The sequence below is a fragment of the Drosophila takahashii genome, chromosome 3L (assembly GCF_030179915.1).
Source record: "Drosophila takahashii strain IR98-3 E-12201 chromosome 3L, DtakHiC1v2, whole genome shotgun sequence".
Taxonomy (NCBI): domain Eukaryota; kingdom Metazoa; phylum Arthropoda; class Insecta; order Diptera; family Drosophilidae; genus Drosophila; species Drosophila takahashii.
Window position 1 is genome coordinate 23796112 of NC_091680.1, and position 20966 is coordinate 23817077.

Sequence of the window (20966 nt, forward strand, 5' to 3'; positions counted from 1 at the left end):
CTATTTGCCTCTCGCTTACTCCTATGCTTAGCTAGCAGTTTTCGTCGTACTGAGTACTAGGCTTTACTCGAGAAACCGTCCCCAAAAAGTTTTATTTGTTGTATGGGTTAATGTCTTGGATAGACATTTTACATGATAGTTGATGTATCGGATACCTGCGTTTCCCTTTTCGGCCGTAGCGGCGCTTTCGGTGTGACCGTTCTCAAGAAAAATACCGCGAAAATGCAATAGTAGGCTTCCTCAATTACGTTACGTTTCTATTGCACTTACGTTATTTGGTACTGGAAAAATTGCGCCATACAACATGGTAACACAGCGAAATAAAAAGCAAAAAAACGGGAAATCGGTCGGTTGGACGCGGAGTGTGCATTTTCTGAATCTGTGAACAAAAAAAGTTGGTTGGTGCTGCGCGCGTGTAATCGAATTTTATAGAATCATAAAGGAAACAACGGATACTTGGGGCCAATATTAAACTTTTTAAACGTTTTGACATTTTATTACTAATACTTACATTTTATTCGATAGCGCGCGCGCGGTATAATTTCCCACGTAAAAACCCCAAAAATCACAACAAAAAGAAAAAGTTAAAGACGTTACCAACGTTACGCACGCGTACAATTACAATTTACACACAAAAATACAAAAAGTTCAAAGTGTCTTGATATGCCGAAAATGCAGACCTAAGTGAAAGTGCAAACAAATCGAATAAAATCAAGTAAAGAAAATCAAATAGCTGAATTTAGGAAATTTTATGTGCAACTACCTGTTCTGCAACAACTACAAATACAGCAAGTACAACAACAAGAAAACCTAACTGTTGCGCTCCGCCGGCTATCTCCGTCTCCCTCCCTCCTACTCGCGCGTGTGGGTCTGTTCGTGTGTGTGTGTGTGTTTTCACCATTCAATTGTTGTTGTGGCTTTTCGCCAAGTGCAAATAATTCGTTTCTTTTGTTTTTAACCAAATTCATGTCCCGTTAACCGTTCAAGTCAGTCGTCTGCTCCAATTGGATAAGCAAATATATTTCAACAGGTGCGTGGCCCAAAACTAACTGTTTCCAAAACGGCTGCTAATTAGCAAATGTTTCAAAAGCCCTGTTTTTGTTCTTGTTTTTTTCTCGAATTAGCAAAAATGGGGAAAACCAGAACAGGGAGATAGGGAGAACTAATTGGGGTATTTTAACTAGATTTTGCAAATGATCTCAAACATGTAGTACCATTTTCGGAAAAATGTCTATCGCATTTTTTTTATCATCTTTGTAGGCATAATGCAAAATGATCTCATCTAATCTGATCTTTAGTATGCACAAAGTTAGTTACACATACATATGTATATATTTACGCCTACTTCTACTCTCTTAAGTCAATAAAACTAGTACGATTTATACAAATTTTTTGTTAAAATAGTTTTGGAATCAATGTGATAAGGTTTTTAAAAAAACTTAAGTTATATTACATTTATTTTACCAAGAGGTTCATATTTCAAAGTAAAATACTTTTTAAATAAGTACTCAATAAGTCATTATAATAGAAAATCCATTTTAACTATTAATTTTAATAATAAATTAATATTATCCAACCGATTTTTTCTGAGTTACTGGGTACTGAGTTCTTATAGGATATATTATTTTTTTTCCAAAACTCACACGCATTGCTATTATTGATTCTCAAATGTCGTTTGAAAAAGCTTGGGATGAGACACTTTGGTATCGTTTTTCTTTTGTTTTTGGGCAATTAAGTAAACGACTTTTGCTCATTTATTTATTTGGCTAGTGTGTTTGTGTGGGACAGTTGTAACATTTTCACGAATGCGAAAATTCGCAATTGTTTTTATTTTTATTTATTTGTTGATTTTCGTATTCCCCTTGTTTTTCGCCTGCAATTCCCCCATAGCTTTTGTTATTGTGGGTTTGAGCCAGGTTTCGTGCCAGCCAGAGACATCGTTGACTTTTTGTTTGGTTTATTTGCTATTTTAGCTTTTGTTTCTCCCCGCCCGCTCACTTTTTCTGGGCTTTTGTGGTTTTTGAGTTCGAGGAAGTTGTGCCACCGATTAATTAATTAAAGTGCTGGTGTATTGTCAACTACTTCCGGACCACCTGCCTTATCGATGTCCTTATCCCACAGGATACAGCCCTACAAGTGGCTCATCTTGCACTCGAGTATCTTCCTCTTGGTTTTTCCCCCAGAAATCGGAGATTTACTTGGGCAAAGATGGAAAATCTGCAGAGGCAGCTGCTTCCTCTTGCGATTGCATCATGCTGCACATTGTAATTTGATATTTTTTCGTTTGTAAGTGCGTCCATTTCCCCTAAGTTTATTTTGGCCTCTGCTTAACATGGTTTAGAGGTTCTCGTTTCACATTTGCACTTTGCAAAGTCTGCCAAAAAAAAAAAGAGAAAAACAATACTGGCCAGCAAACAAAAGGGGGAAAAAAAACAAGAAAGAAATAAATTTTGCTGCTGGCTTGGAATATTTCGCCTTGGCACAGTTATGCGGCTTTGGTAATGTTTCTTTTCTGTTTTTGGGTTTCGTTTTTTTTTTAATTTTAGCTGGGGTGTCTTAAAAACACACCATATAATTTACAAACAGACTTCCCCATTTAAAACAAATGGTTATTAATATTTTAATTAACTTATAGAGAAGCCTTAAACCTCATAAATAACGAAAAATATAAAAGTGTACTTTCAAAAATGTATAAAATGCACTTATTTCCCAACTTAACATATAATTTAAATAAATCACCAGTAAATATTCCCTTTCAGTTAGTTAACCCATTAAAAATTTAAACAAAAAGTCATTAGTATTTTAATTATCGTATTGAGAAGCCTTTTACAAAAACGTATAAAGCAAAATGCAATAAATGCAAAAGCGAGAAAAATGTAAAAAAAACCGCTGCTAAAATTGAGTGTAATTAATTGCTTGAACTTCAATTCAGCTGATTCAAGGTAAACAAGTTGAAATAAAAAGATTTCGTATTTCTTTTAATTTTATTTCACGGCAGGTTTTTTTTCTTTTTGTTTATAAACAAGGCAATGACGAGAGAACTCGTGCCCGTTGTTGCTATTATTGTTATTGTGCCAAAACCTAAACAAGAATGAAATGGAGAGAAACGAAAAGAAACCCAAATGAAGAGAGAGAAGACAGTGTGTGAAAGAATTCAATTGTGCCAGAAGCTTGTTTGGATGGGGGTGAGAAAAGCTCTCGTGAGGGGTTGAATGAATGGCTGATTGAAGAGCCAGATGACGTCGCCAATTGACATTTAATTGGTTTAAACAACAACCTGAAAAAAAAAAACTTGTTGATCGACCGACTGACTGAATGAGCGACTCAAATGGAAATGCATTCAAATGCCATTCCATCAAACTGGGTCAAATGCCGCGTCTTCAACTTCCTCTTCTTCCACCTGTGCCGTCGGTTCAATGCACCAAAAAGAAGAAGCCATCAATTAAGTTTTCTTTATACTGTTTTTTATACACTCTAAAAAATGACTATACCTATCTATTTTTGTATTTTAAATTGAAGTATCAATCATCTACAGATTGTTTTGATCATCAGATAAGATATCAAATATGATTTTCTGGGAAAATTAATTTAATTAAAATTGGACTTACATATATGGCATAAATTTAATAAAATATATCGTTTATAGAACCAATCTCTAAAATTTTGTTTTGTTTTAGTAAAACCTCTGGTCTTTACAAAAATTATAAAATATATATATTTAGAATATCTACATATTTTTTTGTAGTTTTTCTTTAAATATTATACTTTTTCAGAGTTCTTTTTTTTGTTGAGAAAATCCTCTTTCCACATTTGGTTTGTTTTACCTTTTTGAAGAGCCCGCATCAAGCCAAAGTAAATAATTGCGGTAAACGAAATGCATTGCTAACACACGAAAAGAACTCAAAAGATGGACGAGGAGGAGGGGGTGGTATTTAGGGTGTGGGGGTACGGCCACAACTTTAAACAGGTGTCGCATTTTATGACAGTCTGTTTTGTTTCCTGCGTTTTTCATTTCTTTATTGTTGTTCCCTCATGTGTTGCCATGTGGTTGAATGTGTGTGTTTTGCTTTTCATCTTTGTTGTTGGCGGTGCATCTTACAATTGCACATATATAAATATACATACAAATGTACATATTTACCAGGTTTTATATCTGTGATACACTTCCGTATTTACTTTTGAGTAAATACACTAACTAGGGCTTGTTTTCCATGCTTGAATTGTTTTAAGCCGCAACGAAAGCTTCCTAACTGAATTAGTGAAGCATAAAAATGTCAAATAATCAGTATAATATTGTTAAAAAATCATTGAACGTTTTTTTAAAAATCCATAGATTTTATTATTACGGGTCGAAAAATGTAAAAAGAGTTAGGAACTACTTTTCAGACTTTGTCGTAATACTTCTTTTTTTAAATTCCTAACTCTTTATTTTTATCCGAAACATGCAACACAAATCCGTGTTTTTCCGGCCTGCCCATCCTGACCTGCCCCAGTCTTCCGTTTAAGATCTTGCAGACAGGTCTACGGATTCTGCCTGGATTTCTTCCGTCCCTTTAACCCCTCTCAGTAAAATAGGGAACGGCACGCCTGCCTCATTATTCATTCAGCAAAGGCATTCACCAAAAACTTGACGTGGAATTTTCGCTCTTGTGGATTCTCTACGGGTCTCCTTGGCTTCCGCTTTCTGTGTGCGCACGGAGAATTTAAAACCTGCGGGGAGGGACACAAATTAGCGGGAACTGCCAGCGAAGCATTCACCGGATCAAAAATAGAGTGCAAACTAGAGAGAAAGATGTGTAGAGGGAGTTCCTCCATGGGTGCCGACAGTTCGAGGCATAAAAATAAATTCACCGAGCTAAAATAAAATATGTCAACATAGTCGCAAATGAGATTTGTCTTTTAGTTGATTCAGACGTGTTGTGGACTTACTAATTGATTTCAAAGTATACAGAGTGCGAAGGGGAATATACAGTGCGTGTCAGCGACATAAGGATTAAAAGATGAACACTTAAAATGAGAAATGTTGCTGGATCAGGCTTTACATTTTCAAGATAATTCCAGAAGAAATACTCTTAGGTATGCTAATCCATATTTGCTTTAAAATGTTTGACTTTCTTGTAGACAATATAAATAAAACTAATAATATACAATCCAAAATTTAGAACTTTAATTTCTTTTGATTTTTTCACTTAATTGTTTTCTTTTCCTCAATTTTTGTCGCCGTTTCATTATTAAGTTCCACCACGTTCCCCTTCATTTCACTCCCCCCCATTGACCCAATTTTTCCGATTCAAGTGTTGTATCAAAATTTTCCTCTTTGTTTTTCCAGTCTGTGTTTTGTATAATTCATCAATATTGCCTCAACCTCTTTGGTGTCTGTCTTTTTCTTCGATTGTTATTATACTGTGTCTGTTTTTTGTGGGCGTTTTTCGATTGTTTATGTGAGGCGTTTACTTTGGGACTTAGGGGAGCTAATTTACTAGATATGTTTATTTCAGGGTTAAGCCAGAGATAAAATGGTTTGAGCTTATAATGTTAATGATAATTTTGTAAAACATATTTTCCGTATTGAACTGTTATATTTTTTGCTAAAGTAAAAACCCGAACCTGTTTTAAAATAAATTCCGAGTTTCAGATAAAACCCTCAACGTCTTTCTCATTGCCTTTGTGAGTTACTTAAGCAATTGATTACTGTGTCGCTGAATATTCACAGAAAGCACGTTTTATATTTGAAATTAATTGCCGCGGGTCGAAATTCTCGTTTCCAAGCATTAAACACGTTTGCCTCTCGATGCATATTTTCTGAAAAGATTCGGCAAAGTTAGATACGCATATAACTCTTCAAAGATGGTTTATCGAGAAGAGCCAAACTAATTGAAAAACAGCTGTTTCTGCTTATCGATACGATGCGATCTCTCAAGCAGGTAGTTGAAAAAATCTCCGCATCTGTTGCCACTTGAGAAAAAAAAGGATCTGTTGAAATCTCCGCACTTTCCTCGCTTGAATTGGGGTTTTTCGTTGGAATTTCCGATATAGTTCACTTGAAATGTGCAATCTACTCTCTGTGTCGGATCGAATTCGAACTCGCCCCTTTGCCACATGGCTAGGAATCTTTAATGAGCTTCCTTGGGCTCTCGGTTCTTGTATTTTGGTACGTGCGGTTCCATAATCCCCAAGTATTATTGCGACAACAACACAACATCTGCATAATTATTGAGATAGATGGATGGATGGATGGATTACATGTGTATTTGACAAAACAACTGACAAGTAATTGAATAATCCCAAAGATACTGCCCCCTTTTTATTTTTCTTTCACTGTTCTCATCGGTTCAATTTTTCAATTGTTTTCTCTCGCACAAGTTCAAGTTTATTAGTCATAAAGTGGATAGCAGGGGCAATCGGGGAGGGCAGCCAGCTGGTCAAGTCTCGGATAACATCTAATAAAAATAAAACCGAAACTCAGTTGCATGCTGTCAGCGCACCGCCCCCTCCGATTCTCAAATTGTGCTATAATTATACAATTCCATATAGAGTTGGGCACACATATATGAGTTTTGTTCATTTTTGGCGGGGGCGGGATCGGGTTTTTGATCTTTAGCATATGGCTAATGGTTCGGCCTTATGAACTGCAGTGCCTCAGTTTTATGCGCTCTGTTGTTGCCGTTAATGAATCGAAAGTGGCCTGAGAAATGGTTCAAGGCTGGATTGGGTCACTCGGTTAATGGTTAATGGGCGAATATGGGTGAGATTTAAAGGCATTTAGTGTGTAAAGAGATTTTTAAAAAATTATAGAATGGAAAACTTGAGTTTCAACTAGTTGAAGTAAATAAAATAATACATTAAATAAAATTATATAGACAACTGCCAGCAATCAAAAATGCAATAGATTTTCCAGTCCTTCCAAAACTATTGCATGCCTACAATCTCCGATCTCCAATGGTAGCTCAACCCATGTTGATCACGACATTCTTTGCCTCGTTATTTCACCTATCTCTCTTGACTCCCTTTTGTTTTAAAATTTCACACCATTCTTTATTCATTTATTTCTATTTCAAATATTTCTTACTTTACTTTGCATATCAGGTAACAATAATTGGCAACGAAGCTGGAAACAAAAGAAAACTGCTCATGGGAAATATATTTTATAATCTCAATGGGCGGAGGGGAAATCTCATGGGAAGCTCGGAAAAGCTAAAAACCCCTTGAGCATCTGCAGTAACTGTAAACCGAGCGGTTTTGTCTTCTCTTCTAACTGCACTTCTTGCTTAGCTGGTTGTTGATTTAGATATTTCTTGCCTTTTTTGTGACCAAACCAGCTGGCATTAGAGATTGCCATTTGCATTAAGAACTACTGTATATAATGTAATAGAAGGGAAAATAAGAATAAAAACCAAATGAACTGTAGCTGTTTTAAATACCCTTTAAATTACTTTATTATGAAATTTATTTTGTTTGAGTAAATAAAAATAAAAAATATTTGGATCTCTTATAGAGGCCGACTAGTAACTACTCACTCATTACAGCAATACCTGCTGCAGCAGTCGGAATTAGCCAAGTTAATCAAATGTCATAGCTTTCAGCCATGTGAACTATTGGGGGTGGTAGCTCTCATAAAACTCACGCCCAACTTGAAAACATTATGCAAAGCAACCAAAGCCAAAGAAAACATTGCATAAGGGAAAAAACATTTTTGTGTGCGGTTTTTTTTTAGCTTTGTTTTATTTTGAGTAACTTTCATCGATTTTTTCAGTGCACACTTGTTGTTGCTTTCGTGGGGTTCGTCCAAGGTTCGTTGCTCTTTTGCTTTTGCATTTCCCTCCAAGTTACCTCCGTTTGTGGGTTGGTCAATGGTATATTTCATTTGATTTCATTCGATTGGATTGTCGGTTGTGTGTTTACTATTTTCTTTTCTTTCATTTGAACTTCACTCTTCGAGCCTCTTCTGCTTAATCACATATTTATGCTCATTATTGCATATTATTCCAGCTAAAAACGTTTTGCATCGAATTAACCGTACAATCGATATTTAATCACAAGTTTATGATTAGTTTATTATGAAATTGATGGGTTGGTCATGATGGGATATCTAATATGGATTGTTAGAAGTGAAATTTGTAAAGTGATTAAAGGTATTGCATAGTAAATGGTATTTAATGAATTTTTGAATAAAATCAATGGAAAAGATTGTAAAAACAAAAATAAAATATTTAAATAATTAGGCTTTGATAAAAGTGCCTTTTTTAGTTGTTTCTAAATTATGTGATTTTAGCGTTAGTCTTTTTATCACAAAATGATCATACAAATTCTTATTAATGCTCGCTTTACTCATGAGTATGAATCATATCTATATGGACCCCCAAAATAATATAGGCATTCATGTGTAAAACTTAAAATACAAAAAGTATTTTTCGCATTATTTCTTCGGCTACACTCATAGAAATTTTCCGGTAAAATCGCCCTAAAAACAGGGAAAATCGCCCTAAAAGGGGGGTCAATGGCGACTAGGCAACAAATCTAGGGCGAATCGCCATAAAAATAAAACCAAAAAAAAATCAATTATTTTTTCAATGATGGGGGGGGGGGTGTGGATATTTCCTGGGAACTGGACTCAGCACATACACACACACACACACGAACATCGTTTCAGATAATTTGTTTGTAAAATTGTCGCTATACCGGACGATGCTGTTGAGGGCAGGAGGCAGCAGACTTGTATAACCGCCGGTTATAACTGAAAAATCACCTTTGTAATCGAATTAAGGAGATTTATATAAGGAGAAAAAACAACTTACTTGAGAAAAACATTAGGTGTCACTAAGAGGGTTCGAACCCACGGCCTCTCGAGTTGGAGTCTAACGCTCTAGCGCTACACCACAGTCCCATCGCGGTATGCAACGTACAAACACTGTACACATCTTATTTTCTTGCGGTCTAAGTTATACAAACAAAAAATTGTATTTTTTTGCTGGTGACTGGGATACTTCGGGCCGTTTCCTCGCATGCTTAACATAAATTAGTCTTTAAACTCAGAATTTCCATATGTATTTAGGTTTTTAAGACTACTTTAAATTTAAAATGCGGACGAAAAAACTTAATTAGTAATAAAAACTGTAATAAAAAAAAATAAACAGTGTTGACTCACACAGGAATCGAACCCACGACCTGTATTTTCAAACAGCAAAGCTGAAAGTGCGAGTGCTTAGACCGCTGGGCTACCCATTCTTACTCACTTTTTGACCTGTCAACTACACACACATGTACATAACATGTTTTACATGTATGCATCCATTTATTGCGTCATAAAATTTCGCCCTAAAAAACAGAGCAAATCGGCCTTTTTGGAAAAAGTAGCCCTAAAAAATATTTTCCATGGCGATTTTTCGTATATTTAGGGCTAGCCACCCGTATAATAAGAAAATTTTTCGTACCTTTAGGGCGACCTCGGTTTTAGGGCGACTTTTCTAGTATTTAGGTAAAAATTTCTATGAGTGTATTTGGTTGTTTATCCTAAACACTACTTCTTTGACGGAATCTATTTATTTGTCACTGTAATTTTACCTTATCCCCAAAACAAAAGTTGACCTAATTTGGCTTTCTACAACTAACGGCCCTGACATATCAATCAATCAGACATCAACACTCGAGCAATTGTACTCACAGTATTTATAGGTTTTTGTACTCTACCTTCTCCATCTCCCTTTGAACACCCACCGTTTTTTTGTGACAATGCCCAAAAGAAACGAAAGCGTGAAACTCGGGAAAGAAACCCGAAAATGATGGCGAGGCAGAGCCACGACCAATTAAAAAAGAAATATAGGTAATTACTCACGCTTAGATCGAGGGACTTCTGTAAAAGTACTTAGGGTCTTAGTCATGCCTCAAAGTTTTGGGTAATTGAAGGGGAGGGAAAGTGGGGACTAATGCAAGTGACCAGGAAGGGAAGTAATGTCCACGGAAAAGCCTCGACCCATTTAGTTAATGACGTTTTAGGCTGATAATTTTCATTTTCCCGATGCCGGAAACGGAAAAAGGCACCTGTTGAAGGTCGTTCCTGAACAGCCTGACAAGTTTTGGTTAAGAAGGAAATGCCATTAACAATACCAAATACTTTGATGACCAAACAATTAGTTGTTTGTGCTGTACAAAAATTTAGAAGCATAATAACGTTTATTTTTACTTTTATTTGGGGAGTATTGACCTCTTGGAAAAGATTTCATTTAACTAAGTGCACTACACTCATAGAAATTTTCCGGTAAAATCGCCCTAAAAACAGGGAAAATCGCCCTAAAACGGGGGTCAATGGCGACTAGGCAACAAATCTAGGGCGAATCGCCATAAAAATAATACCAAAAAAAACACAAAAAAATCAATTAATTTTTCAATGATGGGGGGGTTTGTGTGTTGATATTTCCTGGGAACTGGACTCAACACATTCACACACACACACACAGACGCGAACATCGTTTCAGATAATTTGTTTGTTGAATTGTCACTATATTGGACGTTGCTGTTGTGGGCAGGAGGCAGCAGACTTGTATTAGCGCCGGTTATAACTGAAAAATCATCTTTGTAATCGAATTAAGGAGATATATATAAGGAGAAAAAACAACTTACTTGAGAAAAACATTAGGTGTCTCTACGAGGGTTCGAACCCACGGCCTCTCGAGTTGGAGTCTAACGCTCTACCGCTGCACCACAGTCCCATCGCGCTATGCAACGTACAAACCCTGTACACATCTTATTTTCTTGCGGTCTAAGTTATACAAACAAAAATTTGTATTTTTTTGCTGGTGACTGGGATATTTCGGGCCGTTTCCTCGCATGCTTAACATAAATTAGTCTTTAAACTCAGAATGTCCATATGTATTTAGGTTTTTAAGACTTCTTTAAATTTAACACGCGGACGAAAAAACTTAATTAGTAATAAAAACTGTAATAAAAAAAAAAAGTGTTGACTCACACAGGAATCGAACCCACGACCTGTATTTTCAAACAGCAAAGCTGAAAGTGCGAGTGCTTAGACCGCTGGGCTACCCATTCTTACTAACTTGTCTTGACCTGTCAACTACACACACGTACATAACATGTTTTACATGTATGTATCCATTTATTGCGTCATAAAATTTCGCCCTAAAAAACAGGGCAAATTGGCCTTTTTGGAAAAACTAACCCTAAAAAAAATTTTTCATGGCGATTTTTCGTATATTTAGGGCTAGCCACCCGTATAATAAGAAAATTTTTCGTAGCTTTAGGGCGACCGCGGTTTTAGGGCGACTTTTCTAGTATTTAGGTAAAAATTTCTATGAGTGTAGGTAGTTTAGGAGCAGCCAACTTTCTCGTTAAGTTTTCAATCAATAAGTAATGTATTGTTGGTCTCTTTTTGCGTTTTTGCTAAACTTTTTGCAATTGCATGTCGAAGTTGGTTTAGCACTTTGACCTATTGACCTGCATGTCATGACTGTAGTCAATTGAATATCTAAATCCATTTAGCAGACAATCACCAACTTAAACCTTTAAATTTCCTATTCTCTTTTTCAGTTGCAGTTATTTTTTCCCAAAAATGGCTCCTATGCCCCGAATCCAGTTACCTAATGGCAATGCTTCGATAAAGGCCAGTACAAATAATTTTCTCTTCGCGGAGACAATGTCAGGCGATAGTAGTCCCACCCCCAGCAGTCCGCCCTCTAGCACAGGTAAGGATTAAATGGTTTTAATTAAATAATAAATTAATTCTTAATACAACATTTTGTAATTTATAGCGGGAGTTGCCAAATCTCAGTGTTCATCGCTTTCGGATGGCGAATCCTTTGAGGGCTATGGCGAAAATGAGTATCCCACCCAACTTCGAGAAGGTCGCAGCACCAATTCCAATGGGAGCAACAACAACAGCAACCTTATTAACAACAATAATAATAATCTCAGCGTGGGCAATACCAGCTCTCAGCACAACCACAGTGGACACTCGAACGACGGAAATAACAATTTAAATGGCAGCACTGGTATCGAACTCGATTTGGCCCCGCACGTCGGTTCATCAACACCCCAAGAGTAGGTCCTAAAAGAATTTTACATAGCGTTTCTAAAGTCAATTGTACTAAAAAAACATATATTAAAATTTGTTCTATTAAGAGACCTCTAAAAAGTATTAATATCCTTTCTTTTTAAATAATATGTTACAATTTAAAAAAAAGGTTTAACCTTTTCTAAGCATTTTATTAAACTAGAAGAATTTTTAAATCGATTATTATTCATAAAAATTAAATTGCATTATCCATCAGATAAATAGGTATAGTTTTTGATATATACTAAAACATTATATACATTTAGATTTTTCAAAATAATTTTTCATGTACTTGCGCAATTTAAAACAAATCTTTTTATTTTGGATCTGTTTAGGAGGTTAAGTAATCCAAATTCGAATTAAATTATAATCAGTTAATGGTGATAATTTGAATTTAATCGCTAGCCATATCTGACACTGAAACGCCTTGTATATTTCAATTGTCTAAGCTACTGACTACTTTATTAACTCGATTTCATTGTTGCAGTGATGATGAACTAAACATAATGCCGCGGGACAATTGGGCCAGGCGCAGTCTGAGACGAACTCCCACCAGGTAATCTCGCTCATTTGATCGGGCCAACTCCCAAAATGGAAATCGAAGCGAATGCGAATTTCCTTAGTTGTCAGACATTTATAAGGTTGCACACATAATCGGGCTGAATACGTAATAGCCGTGAACATAAAATAATGCTGACCAGGCCCAGCGACTTCATCAATTCAAAACTCTCAATTTGTCTGTCCGTATAAAAAAAAGACAATATAAAAAAGCGTATTTGAATAGTTAACCTTTTCTTTATGTAAACCTGTGTTCGAGCGTATTTACGAGTATATGTGAGGGGCACAAAAAAATGCATACACAGATTGAAACCAGTTTTTTCTATGCTCCGTCTTGGGCACATGAAACGCTTTGGGCCGTGATTCATGCGTGTCTCTGTCTTCGGGTCTCGGAATCTCTCACATCACAGTGATCATGCCTCTCTTTCCAGTCGTGTTCACCCTTCTCTTTCTCACTATTTCCGCCTTTGTTCAACAACTTGCCAAAGCCGTGGTGAGTTTCCAATTCACCTGCCCGTAAGAGAGTCGTAGCATTCTCTTAAATTATACAGTGATGAGGGCTAATTTTTGTGTCTGGCATAATATAATGGCTCATAACATCTTTCTACAAAAAATAGTTCATAAATATATTCTTTGATTAGCAACTAGGGCTTTTATTAACTTAATAAATTATCAACAATTAAAGCTACAAAATACCCCAATTGATCAACATTTTTCTTACAGCAATCCTGATAGTTTATCCCAGCGTCGTTGGGGATCCATGAGACAGTAAGCCATCTCAAGTATAATTTGTTTTTGGGTTTTCATGTAGAGCTTCATAAGAACCATAACTCCCATTGTTGACCCATTTTGGTTTTGGTTTATTTGTACATAAAAATATTTTAACTAATTTATGAATAATCCTATTGGTGTCTTACACTTATAATAAAATATTTTTTAGATCCATCAGTTATATAATACTCTTTTTTGCCTAATTTTTAAAATTGTTGCAATTTGCCTTCTTTGTTAGTTACCAAATTTAATTTGAAGAAATATTTACCCTAACGCATTTGAAATTTTCTCAAACAACGAAATCATTTATCAGAGATCTTGTTTCCAAGTTTGTTAATTTCAGCTATAAGTTTCCTTACATTTTTCCCAATTTTCCATTAGTTGGCTTACTCAATTGCCTGTTTTTCGTCTGCCCAAATTAGTTATCAGTTTTTTCCCATCTACTTCGCCTTTTTCAATTGTTGTTCAACCCAATGTTCAATTGGGTAATTTTCAAGAGCTTTCATTCCGCCACCACCCCCAAAGACCGAAATTTATGATTATAGCCTGCGGGCTGTCATAAAAGTTACAACGAGTAAAAATTGCTCATTTCTCCGGGACTTAATTGCAACTGAGACCATAACAAAAGTCAAATAAATATATCAGATTAATAGCGAGAGATTTAAGTTAATACAATGAGAACTTTGCGATGGGATCTGCCAGTATTTATATAACTTCCTTTGGCAGTTCTGCTTGTCAACTGGAGACCGCCTTTTCCTGCTCTGCTGCCATCTTCTTGGGCCAAAAGTAGTTTGGCCGCTTTTGTGAACTCTTCTCGGGGACGAAGTGAAAAGGTTGAAGGTAGAAGATGTGAGTCTCCTCTTCTCTCCCCCCTTTTGGCCAACTCCTTCCCCCTTAACTTGGCTTACAAGTTTCGCTGACTGGCTGGGGTTGTTATGCCGTTGGAATTTATTTTTTCGCTCAAGCGATCAGAGGAAGTGAAGTGAGAGGGTCCAGAAACAGGTTTAACTTGCGGCAATTGTTTACTCTTCAGAATTTAGGCCGGCACTTTTGTCAAGTCGCGAATAAAAATTGACCCAAAATAAAACTCTGTCTGCTGATGTCTTATCGATTTTGGCATATTTTGGCCGATCCGTTATAAATTGTTTTTATAATTGTTTGCTTTAATATATCTTTGGTTCCTAAAATTGTTTACACATTTTGATAAAACTTATTTTCAGATTTTTTTCTTTATTTTTATAAATGACTTTCTTAGATTTTTCGATATCTTAATTTCCAAAGTCTAATTTGATAAATAACTTTGAAACAATGCGAGAAATCTGTAAAAGTAATTAGATTCCTCTGCATTTAAGGCGTGTGGAAATCAGTTAACCCCACGCAGGCTGTAAATTGCGGCTGCTCTGTCAACTTTCCGGACCTTGATGTTCCCATGGCTTTTCGTCTTTTCGAAGCTCCTACAACTCTGGTCGACTTGAGTTTGTCATGCAAATGCCTTTGTTTTTGCTCATCTGCTGGGAACATGTTTTACCCAGTGTCTGCACTTGGCATTCAATAAACCTGCGCTGGGAAATGGTGGGGGAAAATGCATTTAAAGAACCGAGAACAATTAAGTAAGGGAAAATTGTGGGAAGAGATTAAAGATTTGAATCTAAAAATGGAAAGGGAATAGTAGAAATTCAACCGTTTATTTCTTTTCAATAGTGGCTAAAGTCGTTTTCGTTTTTAAGCTTTTGTTCAATCTAGCACTCGATGAAAATAATGTTGTTCATGCCTCTGGGGTTATAGTTCAAATTTGATATAATAGCTAGCAACATTTTGTCCTCTTTGCGAGACAATCAAAATTCTTAAACCAAATCAACAAAAATTCAGCTGTAAAATGTGGGAATATCGCCACGATATTGACTTTCAAACATCGGTAAAGATATCGCCGTACTGCTATACTTGGCAATCGGTTTGCTGGTTTATGCTCAAGGGCCTTGATTTGTGGAGATTCTTGGTATGGGATCGATCCCCGACTTACTTGGTGATTCTTACGATTGTCCTGATTGGACTCTCTTGGCTGGCAGTTAAGTCATTCAGACGGAGATGGAATGAAGTAAGTTAAAGGATAGAAAACTTGCATTAGATAAGGTTTCTAAATGGTTTTCTGATAGGTGCCCATGTCGGAGATCCAATCACTGAGAGATCGTGTTCAGTTTGTAAACCAGGATATGGTCATGTTGCAAGATGCCCTCAATGCGGCCATAGTGTCTCAGCCACAAAACACTAAATCTGATGAGGATATAAATGTTTTCGATGCCTTGTATGAAGCGGAGGCCAAAAACGATGGTGAAACTTCTTTAGAGTCTCCTGAATCGGCAGAGATCCCTGAACCAACTACTGTAGATCAGGAGGAAAATAGTCCAGAACCAGAGATTGCAGAACACCAGCCTCAAGAAGTTCCGCTGGTGAAAAATAGGGTGCGATTTGAGGAGAATTTGCCAGTGAATAAACCCCCAACCCCAAAGAAACCGATTATAAAACCAAAGCCGAAAAGGAGTATATCTCAAAATACACGTGATTTGAAAGATAAATTAGACGAGCCAAGTGGATTGGATCAAATAAATATTCGTAAACGTCCTATACCAATTTCGGGTCCAGAATGGAAGATCTAGAATGTTTTGTATGGTTGCGATAGTAAAGGCAATAATGTTACATCACGTTTAATAAAATGATTTGTAATAATTCGTAATTGGTGGTTCATATTTCAATATCTTAAATACCATAGAAATATTATTTTTGGAGTTTTCGTTAATATTTCCTAATTTGTTGTATTATACAGTCCTAGAGTCTAGCCTTGACATCTTGCCTTCAATTTTCAATTGCCTTTCGTTGTACTTTTCACCCGCTTCGTTGTCTGTCTGTTTTTTTCCGCACATAATTCCCAAGTCTATCCGTTGTCGGCCCTCAATTAGCCTTAAAGGTGGCCGGCTGCCTAATCGAGGCATTTTCCAAGCCACTTTGCGGGGGCCAAACTTTGTTGGCAGTTGGCTTGCATTTCTTGGCTAATTGGCAGACTCGGCGACAATTCCACTTTTTTTGCTTGCATGTATTTGAATGATTTGGCAGCCAAAAAAGCTCGAAAGTTCCGTTTGACGCCAATTTGGCTTCGCTTTTAGGTACTTGCCATAATACTTGAGAATGTTTATTTGGCCAGATTTGTTGATGCTGTGCAGTTTTAGTTTTTAGTTTCGCCGGCCAACATGTTGGCAGCAAACAAGTTGCGTGGGAGGCTGCAGAAGAGCTGCCAGATTATATAAAAGAAAACTCTACTGTTAATGAAAAATAGTTTAACATAATTTTAATGATAAAAAAATCTCAGCTGGTAAAAACAAATGGTGTTCAAAAAGTAAAACAATTGATCAGAATTATTCCATAAACCAGATAAGAATTAAACTTTTGTTAGTGTAAACTAGGAGCATTAAAAAATGTTGTCTTAAATTTGCTGTTGGCCAAAAAGTATGGATTTTATTTATTTGAAATTTTCAATAGCGGCTATGAAGTTTTCTTCCTTTTATAAAATAATGTCCAAGATTGTCCAACTCATAACTAACTTTATTTAACCAAAGAAACATTTTTGTATCTTTTCGATATTTCCAAAACATCTAATTTGTTATCCTAATTTAAGGTAACCCTATCTATATTTCCACCGAGAACCATTCTTACATGTTTAAGCTGAAGTTTTGCACAACTCAATTACTCACTGATATTATGCATGTATGTTTTTATAAATTCCTAGTTATTCACTTTACCATAGAAATCGATGGATTTTTGTATTGTTTGGAAAGTAATATTTGATCATTTTTTCCAAAATTAGTATGTAAGTTTGCCATTTATTATGCATTTCTTTTAACATTTACCTGTTAACTATTTCCATCTGTCTGGCAACCGTTTGAACTGCAAAAGAAAATGGTTTTGGCCCTCTCAGTTTCTCTCCCATACACCGCACACTTGTTCGCTCTTTTGGCCTGCTTTCCGTTTTGTTTATTATTTGGCTTGTTGGCTCTCCCGCGTCGAACCTGTTTGGATTGGCAGGCGGCTAAAAAGTGGGAATTTTAGTTCACTTTAGTCCGAAGTTCACTGTAGCCGCGTACGGATGTAATTTCTGTCGTCGTTTTGGACCGATTTGAATATTTATTTATCGCCCGAGAGTCTGTGACTAGTGTTCCGGTATAAAACCAAATAGATAAATAAAAAAATCGTACAAAATTCCGCCGCCTCCATTGAGAAAACAAAAGTATGTGAAAGTGTCTGTGTGCGGCCTTTGTTTCTATATATTTTTTCGGGGGCCCCAGACAACGCGTCGTATGTGAAACATTTGTGCAAATAGATTTAATTGTGATTTTTTTTCGGTATTGTTTTTGGCCATACATTTCGCTTTCCACGGAATAGAAAACGTTTTTAATTTGAGCTGCGCGGCTTTATGAGATTTTGTACATAGTTTTGTGCTGTAGTTTACACTTTGGTAATTTACGGCGTCACGCCTTAATGACGTTCAACTACCATCATAATAGCCGCAATAACAAGCGCAGTCTTTGGCTATATACTGCACATTCCCATGCAAAATCGGGGGGTCTTCGCCGTCTTCTTCTTCTCGTGCGTTATCCTCTGCTCCCATCTTCTTCGACATGTGTGTCTCGTCTTTTGCACGTGACTTTTCCCTGGGTTTCCAAAGGGGCCCACGCCCTTTTGTGTTGCACTTTTCCCATGCATTCATCCAAATTAAAGCCCCATTTATAGGCAGCCAGGTAAAAATAGGTGGATTGGAAAGTATCAAAAACATTGTAGGTACTAGAATTTTTCAAATGGGTTTATAAACCCCTATTGGTTTGATTTCAATAAATACAAATTTAGTAATGTCTTTGACAATTCAAATTTTTATAAGCAAAACTTTTTCTAATTAAAAATTATTGTATTATAATTTTATTAAAATTAAAAATGACTAACTAGTCAAGAAGACGTTTGTCCTACTTTTTCATCTACCTAGAATATTTATTTATCATAACCAATAACTGCTTGAATACAGAATTAACTCTGGGTTGTAAATCAAAAGTTTCAAGAACCATATCGGATGAAAAATATTTTGATCTTTGCTCTTCAACTTTCATACCTTTCTCAATATGTAAGTAGGTACTTTTCCAATAATTTCTCTTCATATTGCACCTTTATTTCAACACCTTTGAAAGGCAGTAACGACATGGCCAATTATCTGAAGCTTTTGATTGCGTTAGGAGTCGAAAGAGTAATCGACTTTTCAAAGCGGTCCTAAAGTGCACTCGCAATGGGTGCGATCCATTGCCACATTTCACCGCATCTCCAGCTCGGCCATATCGCCCTTTCCTGCTCGCATTGTTGAGAGCCATCAATCAAAATCGAATCTGATTTATATAGCCTTAATTACCCGGAGAGCAGCCGTATAAATGCTGCCCCTATGGGGCTCCGCAATTTCATTGCTAGTTGGCCAGTGCAGTCGAGAGTGCAGTTTTCCAGCGATTTTCTTTTCGATTTTTGAGTTTGATTTCGATTTCGCTGGCGGAGAGCGTTTAACGACGTTATCAGAGCGATTTCCAACGGCGTGTTGGCAAAATATTAACCATCCGCTCATCGGCTGCAGCAATTGCGGTTTGGTTTGCTTTGGCTTGGCTTGGATGTTCGGCTTGAGGAGATTCGTAATGAAAAGTGAAGTGTGGCCGGCGGACCCGTCAATTGCGAAAGTGTGTCTAATTTGCCGATGATGAGTGCGAGTGCGTTTTCTCGAACGAAATTTCCTTTTCTTCTGTGGCAAAAACGAGCCACCAATTTGCCGAGCGGCTCATAAACCAAACAAAAAGTGAAGTTAATGGAGGTGTAAAAATTGCCTGCAGTAGTGTAAAAAGCCTTATATCCAGGAAGGTCTTAAAAAAACATGATAACCAAACATTATTGTTTTGATAAAAATATATACAAATGCCAATAAAACTATAAATAGTTTTTAAATCCCACAAATTGTGAAAATTTCTTTTTAATTATCAGAAATAAAACATAATTGCTTATGTGCTAATTTCGAGCGTAAATATATGAAAGAAAAATGTATGGACATTTTCAGCCAAAAAATCAATTGTTAAATGCCATTAAGACCATAAATATGCTGAAAAATCGACCAACATTTTTCTGTTTCATTTAATAAATTTAAACTGCTTTAAATAAACCGTCTATAAAGTCTCTTAAAATTCAAATGATTTTAATTGCCTTTTAAAGAGCCATCAGTAATGCTTTAGTACACAAAGAATTATTGTTCAACTCTTTCAAGCTTGTAATCTTATCGGAAAGATAATGAAATAGTCCTTATCGGTTAAAATCAACAAATTAAAGTCAATGACGTCTAGAATGCGGCCAATGACAATTATAACTGATAACCAAATGAGCTAACCCAACGATAAAATATAAACTGCTTACGACCAAGCAATTGTATAAAAGGAAACAGATCTCACCCAAATGGATGATGAATATTTTGAGTTTTTCCCCTATGACCGTCGTCGCAGTCATTTGAGAGACAAGTGCGTATTGAATCCTCACTAAAAATTCTTCACAATCTAGTTGTTGTTGTTTTTGCACTTAGTTTTATTCATGTTGTTTGTTATGTCCATATTTAATTCTCAAGAAAGCTCACAAGACACGCCCATTTCAGGTTAGTTGGAAAAGGTAACGCCCACATGTCCATAAATACTTTCACTTGTCCGGCAACAAAAGACGCACATTTCTTCTTTATATTTTCTGTGACTCAAGGCATTGTTTCTTTGGAAATCGCAACAATCGCGACATTTCTTGACCCCTTGAAATTTTGTTACCATTTCTGAAGAAACCAACTGAAGCACAACAAAATGTTTGTTTGGGGTAAAAGTTTGCTTGAGAGTGGAAAATACTTTTGGTGACAGCTTTTGTGTCTGCAAATTAATGAATATTTTTAGGTAACATTTTTCGCAAGTAACTTAATGTAGTAATTTTTAAAATGTATTTACTTAAACGCTTCGTAGAAGACATTTTTTACTTAAATATTTCTTGTTATAACCATATAATAATAATTAAATTTTCCTTTAAAGTTTTTTTTTTGGAGAAAATATCAAGAATAATTATTTAAATAATTTTTAACTATCTCCTATCGTAATCTTTTTATATTTGCCGCCTTTCTCCGGCTTTGAGGTATTTTAATGAATACTTTGGCGCTATGTTTCCATAATTAAATTATCCAAAAAAATCTAAAAAGAAACGAGATACTCTCGTAACCAGACGAAAACCAGACTAAGGCTCTCAAAAAATAGTTGTTTTTAATAGTTTCAATTAGCTGAACTTCCCAGGCGCTTAATGAGCGGTTTTCAAACCATGGCAACTGAAGAAGGGGAAGGCAGCAGGGGGCGTGGCCAGGTGAGTGTGCAAGGTGTGCTTCACCCTTTGGCAACACCGCTGAAATAGTAACAGTAAGCCCAAAACCACTGTGCATTGAGGCGTTTCGCTGCGAACAACAATTTCTGCAATAGAAAACTTGATTTGGGCAGCC

At 36.2% G+C, this 20966-nt stretch overlaps 2 protein-coding genes across 6 annotated transcripts in view; both read left to right on the forward strand.

Moving 5' to 3' along the window:
- Positions 1-306: 306 nt before the first annotated feature.
- The window catches only part of nuf (rab11 family-interacting protein nuf), a 48339-nt gene continuing 27679 nt past the window's right edge, over positions 307-20966 (forward strand). For 2 of the 5 annotated variants that reach the window (XM_017142004.3, XM_070215669.1), the window contains exons 1-5: positions 307-1030; positions 11542-11696; positions 11763-12051; positions 12552-12620; positions 13346-13390. In XM_017142004.3, the coding sequence (XP_016997493.2) occupies positions 11564-11696; positions 11763-12051; positions 12552-12620; positions 13346-13390 (536 nt within the window). In that variant the 5' untranslated portion in view covers positions 307-1030; positions 11542-11563. Of the gene's footprint in view, positions 1031-11541; positions 11697-11762; positions 12052-12551; positions 12621-13345; positions 13391-19805; positions 19969-20966 lie in introns of those variants that run through there. The other 3 variants (XM_070215670.1, XM_070215671.1, XM_017142010.3) reach the window with 2 other exon arrangements.
- Positions 15168-16124, forward strand: saturn. The gene is made up of 2 exons (XM_017142015.3): positions 15168-15488; positions 15547-16124. Exons 1-2 carry the CDS (start codon positions 15270-15272, stop codon positions 16045-16047), a joined length of 720 nt encoding a protein of 239 aa, XP_016997504.2. The 5' UTR covers positions 15168-15269; the 3' UTR covers positions 16048-16124.